The sequence below is a fragment of the Struthio camelus genome, chromosome 20, assembly GCF_040807025.1.
Source record: "Struthio camelus isolate bStrCam1 chromosome 20, bStrCam1.hap1, whole genome shotgun sequence".
Classification (NCBI taxonomy): Eukaryota; Metazoa; Chordata; class Aves; order Struthioniformes; family Struthionidae; genus Struthio; species Struthio camelus.
In genome coordinates, this window is record NC_090961.1 from 12,661,260 (window position 1) to 12,673,722 (window position 12,463).

The 12,463-nt window shown below is 44.0% G+C and overlaps 1 protein-coding gene across 20 annotated transcripts in view; it reads left to right on the forward strand.

Moving 5' to 3' along the window:
• The window catches only part of ZNF618 (zinc finger protein 618), a 181,159-nt gene that overhangs the window by 92,125 nt on the left and 76,571 nt on the right, over positions 1 to 12,463 (forward strand). For 12 of the 20 annotated variants that reach the window (XM_068914443.1, XM_068914456.1, XM_068914457.1 and 9 more), the window contains 2 exons: positions 6,212 to 6,468; positions 10,440 to 10,535. In XM_068914443.1, the coding sequence (XP_068770544.1) occupies positions 6,212 to 6,468; positions 10,440 to 10,535 (353 nt within the window). The remainder of the gene's footprint in view (positions 1 to 6,211; positions 6,469 to 10,439; positions 10,536 to 12,463) is intronic. The other 8 variants (XM_068914462.1, XM_068914453.1, XM_068914450.1 and 5 more) reach the window with 1 other exon arrangement.

A 12,463-nucleotide genomic window follows, 5' to 3' on the forward strand; every position in this document is an offset into this window, starting at 1 on the left:
ACGTCTCCTGTTACTGTGAAACTAATGGTGGATTTCTGGAGGAGAAGTATATTCTGGACCTGCCCCTCCTTTATCCTCATATCCAACTGGAGGACCTTTGAACTCCTAGAAAACAGAGGAGGCAAAATTCTGCACAGCGCAGAGCAAGTGCGATATTGCGGGTTTGCAAGGGATGCAACAGCCAAGAACCAAAGGGATGGGAAAGAAATTATGCTTTATTGGGTCACCTCTCTTGGGCCAGCACGTGTGTGTTCCCTGATGGTTTGGTGCTGTCCTTAGAGACTGCTGTGAATGCTTTGTCTTCAAAGTGAAACGCAGTTTGTTTTGGAAGCATGGCCATGTGCACGTTGCTGCTGTGGCTGTGCATATACCCAAGTACTAGGGACAAAAGACTGTGTTGCCTTAGCAGTATCCACAAATTATGCCCTCAGAATAGCATAAACAGGTAATGCAGTCCCTTTGCGCCTTCTCTCAGTTGCTCATTGACTGTGAGGTTCGTTGTGAAAGAAGCCTTAGCAGCTGTTCAGCTTCTCAACCTTTTTCTCAGTGTCATCTCTTCTATTCAACACTGTTTTCTTGTGTATGCTTTTGCCTGTTGTTGCTGGGTTTACCCTCTTTGTGAGAGACGAGGGCCTGCTTCTCGCAGAATTGCCGTCCTCCCGCTCTTCACCCCATGTTAAGTTTTCCTATGTCAGTAATTTCCTTTTCATTCCTGTTTTTCTGAAAGGTGTTGGCATTGTTTCCCTAGCCAAACCGTCAGGCTTCAAACTTTGCTGTCTTGTGAGGATCTTTCATTCAGCTGTGCTCCCTCCCTGGACTCCTGGCTTCAGACCTAAGAAGCCTGGATTGGTCCTAGTTTTGCTGTAGCCCTGGGAACCCTACTTGAATTACTTGTGGGACCAAAAGAGTGCCCTCCAAAGATGGTGGTAGTGCTTGTGGGCAGGTTGCATAAAGTAGCAGCGTGGCTGTTTCATTTTTAGCGCAGTCCATAGCTTTGGATGCCTCATGCTCTGCTGGTATTTAGTTGTTGCCTCCCAAAGGAGGTGGTTTCTAAAAACTGTGTAGGTCGCTCAGCCAGCTCAGCGTGTCTACAGACCGCTTACATGACTCATGACTCCTTCCTTTCAAGGTGGACCTCACCACCAGCTAGACACCATTTTGAGGCCGCTCTCACCGGGAGCCGCCTTGTGTTCTGAGAGCTGTAGCAAGGGCGGGGAGAGCCAGACCCACCCACGCATCCTTTTGAGATTGCCCTTTCCTTCCAGGCCTGCTGTAGTGAGCATATCTGGAAAGGAGTCCAAGGAGGATGGCAGGAGAGAGGCCCTAGGGAGTGGAAAGGTGCTCTTGGTTGTGATGGCTGTGGGCACTACTTTTTTTTTTTTTTCAAAGGAAGCTATACTTTATTGTGTAGGTATGCAGCAGTATGCGTGTGCCTGCACATGGTTTTTTTACAGTGGACATGCAGTCTCCTGGTGGTGGGTGTATGTGATGGACCCTCTGGATCACTGCTGTCGGGTTCAACAGTTGTCTAGCTGCCCTGGACCTCATCACCTGGAAAGGCACCCACCTTCATGCGTGAGGAATTATTTGGTCATGGTGTCCAAGCAAAATGAGAAATTGGACCCTCTGCCAGCGCCTTGGACAGGCACAGTCATTGTACAAGTAATAACTGGACCAGTGCTGTGCCATTAGATGCTGTTTTTTGTCACTATTAACAAGAGGCAGCTAAGAGTCAAGTCCATTGCCCAAGTCAGGATCCTGTTTTATAGGATGTATTTAGAAAGGTTGATGGTAATAGACGGTGGCTAGAAAATATCTCTGGGATATTAAATAATAAAAGTAGCATAAGAACGCAATTCTTCCTTTTTAAGCAAAACAGCAATGGTCATGAAAGAGGCAGGTAATACTGCTCTCAGGTTGTGTGGGAGTAATACTAGCGTAGTGCAGCTCAACAAAGAAGGGAAATGCAGCATAGCGTTTCTCCAGGTTGTGCTTGCATTTGTGGATGATGTTTCTTGCATTTTGGATCGATGCGGTCAGATGACTGGGCCCTCATTACTGTGAAGCAGAATCTGCCTTATGCAATAAAATGCAGGCACCTCAGGGTGTCACTAGAGATTGTGCATTCTGAGGCTGCAATGGCAGGAGGAAATAGGAGAATGATGAGACAAGTGCGATGCTCTCAGAGACTCAGTAGTAGCTCTTTATGTATATGTATGTGTGAGTTTGTGTGTATGTGTATATTTCTGAAGAAAAAAACCCTTAAACTTCAAGCTCATGTAAAATTAGAGCTCCCTTTTCAACACCTTAGGGCTCCTTTCCCTGGGACGTTAGCTGGATATTGGTCAGCATGGACCACTTTGCTTGACCACCACACAATGCTCAGCTTTGCACGTGATGCCAGGGTGCTCAGATTAGGAGTGTTGTTGAAGGTTGTAGGTTTGCTTCCCTAACACATACAGTGGGTACATCTACTTGGGTATATCTGCTTTCATCTCTCCTAGAAAGTGTCAGAAGACAGAAAAGGTGTCATCTGGTGTGGAAAAACCAGCAGTGCTGTGGTTGGCTTTTGTTTGTTTTGTTTTGTTTTTGAGAGGATCTGCAGGCTTCATTCAGGGTTTCTGTGGTATGAACATCAGAAATTATGTAGAAGGCAGTTCTTAAAATATCTGGGGTAGATGTCCTTCTGTACGCTGAGTATCTGCTCAGATTTTCAAGGTATGAGGCATTGCGAGAGGGATGGTATTGCTTTTAATATTTGCAGGTTTAGGTTTCCTGTCCCACTGAGCAGAGGACCCAACAGGAAGTTGGCGTCTCTTGGCAGAGATGGGTATGGAAAGTCAGTGTGCGTGAAGAGCAAAGTTTTTGAGAGTCTTAACAGTTTGGTCTAGTTGTTTATCTATTTTTAGAGTATGGGGCCACCAAGCTTGGCTGCTTGCATGTTTCAGGCCAATACGCTTTTGTACTAAGCCCAGTAACCAGGGGTTAATCAGATACAGATATTCTTGATTTGAAGACTTAGAGGTTTGTTCTCCCTGAGCACATTCTTTGGAAAATGGTTGTTCCAGTGGACCACCATCAGTGCTAATATTTTATGCCTCATTTCAGCTGGTTTCCAGCGATGAGCCTTATTCTCCTCTTCTCTGCCAAATTAAGGAAAGACATTATTTTCTCCCCATGAAGACGATAATATGCTGCAATTGAAGCATCTCTCAGTCTTTCTTTTGACATGGTAAATGAATTGAACTTGTTTTGGTCTCATAAGGTCAAAAAGTATCTTTTTCCACGTTCGAACCACTTCTATGCCTCTTTTTTGCACCCTCTCCAGCTTTTCTAATTTCTTTTTAAAAATGGAGGTACTCAGTCCATATGAAGTACGCCAGGACTGATTTCACCACTGTTTCATATAGAGAGAAAATTTACCTCCTTATTCCATCTTGGAGCTCTCGGGTACATTTATTTGAGAATTACGGTAGCTCTTTAAGTCAGAACACGTCTCCATGGGGTTGCAGCATGACCTGCCTGTCAGGATTACAGATTTGCACCCTGTTTGTGGGTACACTTTGTGTTCTCAGACACATTTGACTGTACCAGAACTGCTTGGCTTGTGCCGGCCCGGTTTACAGAGTAATTGGGACCAATTGGCTTTGGTCTCCTTGTTGCAACCATTACTCTTTACCCTTTTCCCCCTTGGGTCGCCCATAAATTTTAGCAGCAACAATCATAAAATTTAATTCCAGAGCATTAATAAAACTGCCCCAAATCAATCACTTCAGAAGCCCTATGGAAATAACCTCTGTCAGTAGCGATACGCATTGAAGACGGCATTTCTCCTTACAACACATGGCTCGTTGATCTCTTCATGCTGTGTACTGCTAATTTGTATTATGTCAGAACGTGACATGACGCAAAGCCACATGCCTTCAGAAGGTCTCTTACATTCTTACCAAACTTATAATCTCCTCAGAAAGTTATATCCTCAGCCTCACTGCTAGTTGTATGAGCTTTTAATTCCAGATCACTTGGCGCCTGTGTTGATGTTACGTTGGTTTGTCCAGGACTGGCAAGTACAGCTTGCTGTACCGTCATTTACCCTTCGTTTTAGGTACAAAGCAAGGCTTTTACTGGCTGCTTTTACCTTTCTACTTATCAGGGAGAATTTTACTGGGCCCATCAAGTATTGGGTCAGTGATTTAACTTGTTCTGATCTTCCTCCCTGTTCCTCACTGAGGGAAGGATTCACCCCTTCTGGCTTCAGCCACTTTGATCAGTGCTTTACATTTCACGTTTTCCAGGTTTGATTGATTGCAATTGATCCTACCCTCTTCTGATTGCTGAATATTTTGTACTTTTACTTCTGACTACTGCCTTTCCTTTGGCCGTAGAACGGGCTTTTAAGCACATTGCCGTCTTCTGTGATTGATAGACCTTTTGGACATCCAATAACATTACCATAAAGAACTTCCAATTTTCAACCACATTTTCTCTGCCTTAATTCATCTTTCTCGCTTGTAAAAGCCTGGTATGGTTTTGGGGGCATGGGAGGCAGTATGTGTGAGGAGGAAGAGAATGAGTGGGGAGGCAGGTCAAGGATAATTCTTTCTGTTTGGGGGCTATTAATTGTACGTTTCATTCTATAATGAGAATGAAAGGAAGAAATAATAAAATATCTGGCAGTGCAACGTGACTGACCCATTTTGAAATAGCAACCACATGCCCGTGTAGGAGGTTGTGCAGTAATTATTGCAGAAGATTGTCCTCTTCATTCATCTGCTCCTCTCATCTCCATCTTCACAGGCTCACCCGTGGAATGGTTTTTCTTTGAGTTACAGCTTCTTGATTTGTCTACTATCTTCACAAGCAGTATTAGAAACCATTTCAGGAGTTAGTTTTCTAACCCTTTAATTTGCACTTTGTTCTACCTCTCCATGATATTCCAAGCAATGATTTCCAAGCAGTTCTTTGCCTTTCACTAGTCCCCGGTGTAATGGTCTAATAACTCTCGTCAGTGAGTCCAGCGTTTTTGATTTATTTAACCTAATTTGGTCTATTAGTTCTGCTTATACTTTTTCAGACACCGTCAGCTGTTCCCAGTGTTTGCATGACTCTAAATAATCACAGATTCTTCATAAAGTCTATTTCTATGTAGTCTGAGCTATTGTTACATGTTTAGTTCTTTTGATTTCTATACAGACTGAACCAGCGATTGTTTATTTTTGCATTGCATATCAAAATTCATTAATAGCCAATCCTAAAAGCAGGGTGCCCGTACTGGATGGAGGGATGGTACATTTGGAAAAGGAGCTACATTCTGACCTATTACATGGTGCTTATCTGTCATGCTTAAAATCCCTCTGTCTTTTGCCACAGTCTCACTTTTCTTAACAGATTGAATTTGCTAATGTTATCTTGAAACTTTGGAGTGTCTGTTTTTCTTCCTTCTGCTAAGGGCTTTTGAATACTTACTTATTTAGATTATTTTCTTCCATGGATTTCTTAGCGTTCTGTTTCTGAGATGAAAACACATGTTATTTTCCTTAATCTGCTTCTAAATTCTCTGGACCCTTGCTTTCCTCCCCTCATCTTTTCCTGCCCATCGCACTTTCTCTGTCATCTCTGACATTTTTGTCTGTCCATAACTTAATAGGCTCCCTAAATATCGTAATCATTCTGCTTATGATCTCCTTTTGATCTTCGCTGTATATGTTGAATAAGGCCATGTGAATACCATAGGATGAGAGTTAGGTTGCTTTTATGGGTTAAAAGAGAGAATGCAGTAGTAGACTAACCAATGGAGGAGTGCACAAGGGAGGAGATGGCTCAAAATTAGAAATATCAGAAACATACATTGTTCCCTCTGCCTGTATGGGCTAGTCTTGGCACAATATGTGATGTCAGGACTGCTGGAGCTGTGATCCTAGACCTGATAGGAACCATGTGAAATTCTGTGTTCTGTTTAATGATTCAGTCTGTTTAGGACTGTTACTGTTGTTTATGATGATTAAGGTTATTTTCATTACTAGCAAATAGTTTCATTACGTTTGTCTGGTTAAATTTTAATTACTTGCCATATATGACAGACACGCGTACCACAACACTCATTTTAAATAAATTGCATTTAGTGAAAGTACCTTTAATTAGGTCCTAGTGATTAAAAAGTGAGAGCTTGAAAAGAAGAATTCATGTTTTCTCCTCTTTTCCCCCCATTCAGGGAGTGCTTGAAGAGGAGCCCGAGGAGCCCGAAGGCAGAGGGCTCTGATTCTGTGACATCTCAGTCCTCACCCAGTGAAGAAGCTGGAATGATGACTGAGGTGAAAGTGAAAACAGAGGTACCAGATGACTATATTGAAGAGGTGATCTGGCAGGATGACACCAAAGATTCCAAGAAGAGCATAAAGGATGGGCCGGGAGATGTGCCAGCAGAGATCTGTGTGGTCATAGGTGGGGTCCGCAACCAGCAGACACTCGGTAAGCTATGGGCTAACATGCCCCATCAGTTGGTTCCTGTGTCCTTGGTGCGGGGAGAGGAACGGACCTCCGGAAAGCCCATTCCTGAAAACTCATCTCTACCTGATGGACCTGAGCTGAGTTTCACATCAATCTCTGGGTCCTGGCTCAGGATTGTTGACCATAAGTGGATAACAATACCATAAGTATTGTTATCTACTTGCATCTGGTCTGAAGACTCAACCAAGTTTAGGATAAATTTGGGGGAAAGACTCTTAGCTTCTTTTGACATATTAAATCACTTGTCCGTTGGTTATATGCAAAATTCATGGCAAACCGAGGGCTGAGCATAGATTATGAGAAAATCTGGAGGAAGGCTTAAGAAGTTGAAATATTTTGAGGAAAGTTGGTACTTTCTGCGAATAATTAGATTTAGCTTAAAAACAGTTTTTATGGGTTGCTGTTTGTTTGTTTGTTTTTCTGATAACTAGTAACTTTGTGGGAAAAATTGAGAGTTTTGGCTGGCTGTGGTATGCCACTTCCAAAATGGTCTTTCCTATCCCCACCCTACCTCCAGCTGTGATGAGAAGAACGAGGATTTTTCTCTCTGAACATGGAACTGTTCTCTCCTCTGAGTCTTGCTCCATGCCCAAGGGAAAGGGCTTTCTGCAGGATCGTGGAAGAGGCACCGTTCTTGTTAACAGTGGCTCCTCTGTTGGCTCTAAGATGGAGCAGGTCCCAACGGCAGTGCAGTGGGTTTGAGAGCCAAAGGCAGTTGCCAATATTAAAGAAGAGGAAGGTGTTGGACCATGTTTTCTTTATGGTATTAGGAAGGAAACCAATTTGAACTGCCCAGGATTGTTGTAGGGATTGCTTTGGCTTGAGTAGGGGAGAGGAAAGAGGGGGATACCATTTGGATGGATGTTCAGTTTTTCCCCTGGTTTTTGCTTGATTATTGTCCACGCTGTTGGAAAGAAACCCTGGAGCTTGTCATTAGGTGTGGGACTGTTCTGGGAGCGTCGTTGTCCTGCCTCTCCTCCCTTTCCCAGCTAGGATAGCCACTAAGAAAGGCAATTCTCCATTCAGGGTGGGAAATGGCTGCTGTTTATGCAGGGTAAAAATGTTTAGGGAAAGCCTAATAAATCCATAACTTGTTCCAACTTAATATAATTTGGGAGGAAATACTTCTGAGTATTTTCAGGGCCACTTGAAGGGACACAGCGCTTTTGTGCCTCCACAGCACTTGAGCGGATGGTGACTGCATGGCAGTGCAGACAACCTTTGAAAGGTGTCCCTAGACCACCAGGAGGGATGAGTGGAGAGATAGCTGTTGACTGGAGGCAGTAGGGAGCTTCTGCTTCAGCTGTGGTCACTAGCCTTTGCTGAAAGCAGCTGCAGAGCCGACATCTGTCGCAGAAGACCCCCTTCTCCCCATGGCTGCTGGCTGTGCAGCGGTGGCTAGTCCACAAATGATGTCCCTAGAGAATGGTGGTTTCTAGATAAAGTTGACTGTATTGTTGCGCAAAGTGGGAAACAGGCAACAGGCAGCCTTTTTGCTGTTGGCTAACTTGGAAGTACACCAAAATGTCATACCTTCTAAAGGGATGGCACTGGGAACAGGCTGGGCGTGAGCGGGGAAGAGGTTCAACATACAGGCACTGTGGCTGGTGGGGGAGAGGGGCATGGAGTTATTTGCTCGTTAATAAGTGCTTGTTGGAAGCAGTAAAAGTAAACTGGAGAACTTCTAGCCGGAAGTGCATCTTCAAATGAAATGTGCATCATATTTGTTATTTTATAGCCTTGTGCTGAGTTTCTTTAAAGTCAGCTTGATCCTGAGGGGGATTGGCAGTTAGCAGCTGATTCCTTTGTGAAAAGAGTCCTTTAAGTGCCCCTATTCATCCAGCCACCCATATAATTCTTGTTTGTTGGGGAGGTGGCTCTGAATAACTTTTCTGCTTGGCCACCAAATACTGTGTTCTGTGTGGACGGTCCGTAGTGCCCAGATATCAGTTCTTTGTGGTTTCTTGAACTGGCTCCCAGTCAATTCTTCTGGTCCCCTCTCTCCACAGAAACCACAAACAGGCAGTATTTTCATAGTTGCAGACATCTGTGTAACTTCCAATAGAAATGTCCCATGCCTGCTGCTGCTTCCCTGGCAATTTCTGCCACTGCTCTTAAGCAGCCCAAGATTGCTAACAGCTGAAGACCCTGCTACTTCCTACCTCTGGAGCAAAAATGTCATGTTGTCTGCTGCTGCTCACTGGTGTTTCCGAATTTTCTTCCTGAAGCCTTTGTTGTGAAGTGATCCGGTGGCCCTGTGTCTAAATCACTTCAGCAGTGACGAAAGGCAGGGCTTTGGTAGGATTTCATTCCCCTTCGTCAGGGAAGTTGAGATTTGAGGTGCTGAAAATGGTTATTTTATATAGTACTTCGCGGTGTAGGATGAAGTAGTGAATGAGAAGGAAACGAATCCATCTCCTCCGTATGTAAATGCAAGCCCCCTAGATGTCACCTTTCATAATGAGGTGGGAGATTGCCGGTTATATGGGGGGGGGGGGAGGGTTGTCTAAGCGGGAGCCACAGTGTTAAAGGCTTCAAAGCACACATGGCTCCAAGTGACAAACAACTTTCCTGAGGGACTGAGCTTCAGGACTTGCCTGAAATATGCCTAAGAAGGTTTGTGCCTCTTTTTGGAGTCTCACTTCTCCTGCAGGAGCATTCTATGTTTATATTTTTAACTGTTACTTTAAGCAAAGTAAGAGATTCCCAACTTAGTTACTGTCACTCACATTAGTGTTTTCATCAAATTAGGCCTGGTATAAGCTGCCTCCTATTTGGTTACAGGCTCCTCTGTCTTTTCTTGAACTTTGGACTACTCCAAACTCTGTTTCCACTCTGTTTGGAGCAGCCCAAAGCCCACAATTGATCAAAGTGGATGCAGCAAAGTGGGATGTGCAGTGGCAGCCGTTGCAGTCCCCTAGCTTGAAGAGCCGGTGCTGATGCGTTTGTGGTTTTGGACCACTTCCTTTTTGTCTGCTTTTCCACCGAAGTCTTGCAAGCCCCACAGGGGTCCCCCTTTGGGCATTCCAAGCAAAGAAAGCCAGCAGAGCAGTTGGCTCTAACTTTGGGTCTGGTCAGCAGCTGACTGATAACTGACGCTATGGATCCTGTATTCTTCCCTGTACGCAGACCAGCCTAAGTGATACTGCCATGTCTTCACATCTCAGTTTGTACGTGTAATGCACAGCCCAGAGATGCAGAGTTTCCCTTTTGTTTTTTCTTGACAGCTTCATGTGCTGGCCTTGGGCCAGGGTCATTTGAAGAGTTCCAGCACATTAACATTTCTCAGGGCAGAGGTGTCAGGGCAAAAAGGCAGAGTAGTCCACCATGAAGCTATCTTTCAGAAAGGAAAGGAAAAAGAAAATGGTATTTTTGTGTCATAGATAAGAGAACAGAGGAGGAGACTACTTGCCTAATGAGAATCCTCTTGTAGCGTTGAGAATACCTTCAGATCAGTATTTGTGTTTTGGAGAACAAGAGATATCTGAGAGTTGATCAGGAGGAATTTTATACAAGTCTATTTAAACTCTCAGTCCAGTCTGTGATTTACTGGGAGAAATGCTTTGGAGAGGGTTTTTCAAGTAATGCATTAAATCAGAAATGTTACTGAGACAAAGTGAAGAGTGAATCCTACTGCTTTGAGACTATCAATCTAGCTAGTACATACTTGATTCATGTCACGATGCTGATGTCTCAGTTACTGAGCTGCTTGGCACACTTAATTCACAAGCGTTTTGGATTCTCCCTAGTTATACTAAATAAAATAGCGCTGCAGAAGCCTTAAGACACTTTGTGTGGCCTCTGACATCTGGTTACCAAGCCACGGGGACAGATGGGTCTTGGTTGTTTTTAATAGGTTTCAGCCATCATTATCCTTTGGAAATGCATCCACTTTAAGGGCTCTTTTCTGATTTTTTTTTTGCACAATTTAGATGGAAAAGCAGTGGAACGTGGCTCTCCAGTTGGATATACACGAAATCGATATTCAGGGACCTGGATTTTTGACCATGCATTGAGATACACGTCCGGTATGTGATGGAAGGGTGTGAAAGTCTAACCAGGGATCGGAGAGCAAGGGAAAACTCTGGACGCAACGGGTGTGTTGCACAAATTCCAACGGCAAGGCTCAGTAAAAGCCTGGCAAAACTAAATGCACCAACTAACCAAAACCATCCCCCATCTCCCCTCTTACTACATACAGCTTTAACCTGCATGACACATCCTGATGTGGACAAAGTCCAAAATAAACCATGGCTACAGTGGCAGTGTCCAAAGCAACACAGACGTGTTCTTTTTAAGGCCTTACCCAAGGGATTTCTTTTTTTCACTTCATCTTTTCTCCTCTTAAATAACACATTTTGGGGGCAAGTTATCCCTCCTTTCTCTAATGCTAGGATCTGTGTCTCTTCCCCTTAATCCCGTAGTGTGCTGAGTGCACCGTTTTTGTCGTGGAGTTGTCTCTCGGTGTCTGGGGGACTCTGGAGCCGTAATGCGCTTCCCTGAAAACCTCCACAAACTAGACTGTCTTCGTGGTGTAGTGCTCTACTGTTGGTGCGCAGGTGCTGGGTAGAGGTGCCCCCCTCAAAGAATGTGCCCCCAGGTTAGACTTGAGACCTAGGTGCTGAGGGAGAGCTATACAAAGGGCTGGCCATGGGATGGTCTGGTCCTCAGCCTGCCATCGGTTCCTGCCCTTACTGCCCAGGCAGAGCCCATTGTGTGGGGTGCCGCAGTGCCAGTCCAGGTTCATAGTCGAGTGGGAAGGCACTCCACAGCCACTCGTACAGGTTATGTTTTCCTTGAAGAACTTCTACACAACAAAATGCATTCGTGTGTTACAGATCATCTCCGGAGGAAGAATAATAAGGGGAATATAAGAAAGAAACATGAAAAAAAAAATCAGACTAGAGCACTTCGTTGGTTTTTAGTTGTTTTCTCAGTGGTCTGTGTGTGTGCAGAGCTGTTGGGAAGTATGGCAGTCACTTTTTTGCTGTTGATACAGCTGAACATGGTAACAGCAGATGCACGAGATAACTGGTTGGTAGGACCTAAGTGTTTGTGAGCGTGCTTGTCTTCTGGCTGTACTAGCTTTTGGACTCCAGTTGGAACAGTTTTCTGAAAAGAGTTTTGGAGGTTAGTGATGAATATAATCAATGCTTGAGCGTAGTAAATGAGGTCTGGCAGATACTGTTGACCTGCTGTTGTCTAGAATTTCGCTTAGGAAAAACCTGTATGGAATGACCATGGATGGTGATTGTCCCACATATGCATATTTATATACATAAAATACAGCGAGTTATGATAATTAAAAGGCTGTGGAGCAAATCAAGACATAGTCAACTGACTATAATAGCGTTGTTTTGGAGTATTTTTTGGATGTGTGCTCTTGTGTATTGTGCTGTGGCGAATTATACCATAGTCTATTTCATCGTCAGTGACAAAGTAGTTGCCCAAGCTCAGAAGAGTCCCAAGTGGTGCTGATGATGGATAGGGAATTCAGTACTGCTCTGAGCTGGAGGGAGGGTTATTTTCTTCCTAAGCTGTAAGCAAGAAGACATGGAAAGGGGAAAAAAAGAAAGGAGTATAGCCTATTCAAAAAGTGTGGTTGATTTTGTTCCTGGAAAGACCTCACTCTTGAGTAGCACTGGGTAAGTATTGCTATAAAATGATATTTGGGATTTATATGGATGTGTGTGAATGCTTTGTTTCAGGTTGTGACTTGTCCCTGAGTTTTATTGTTTTGCATGATCAGTAAAAGATTGTTTCAAGGTCGCATGCAGAAGTGTTCATGGAAATCAAATGCCACATTCACACAGAATAATATTCAGACCTTTGTTCTCCCACTTTCTCCTCCAGTAAGTGCTGCTCTTACCCTACTTAGAAAGCTATCATAGAATCACAGTTACTTACCTGCTGATAGACAGCCACTAAATGCAATACATTTTGCAGGTGAGAACTT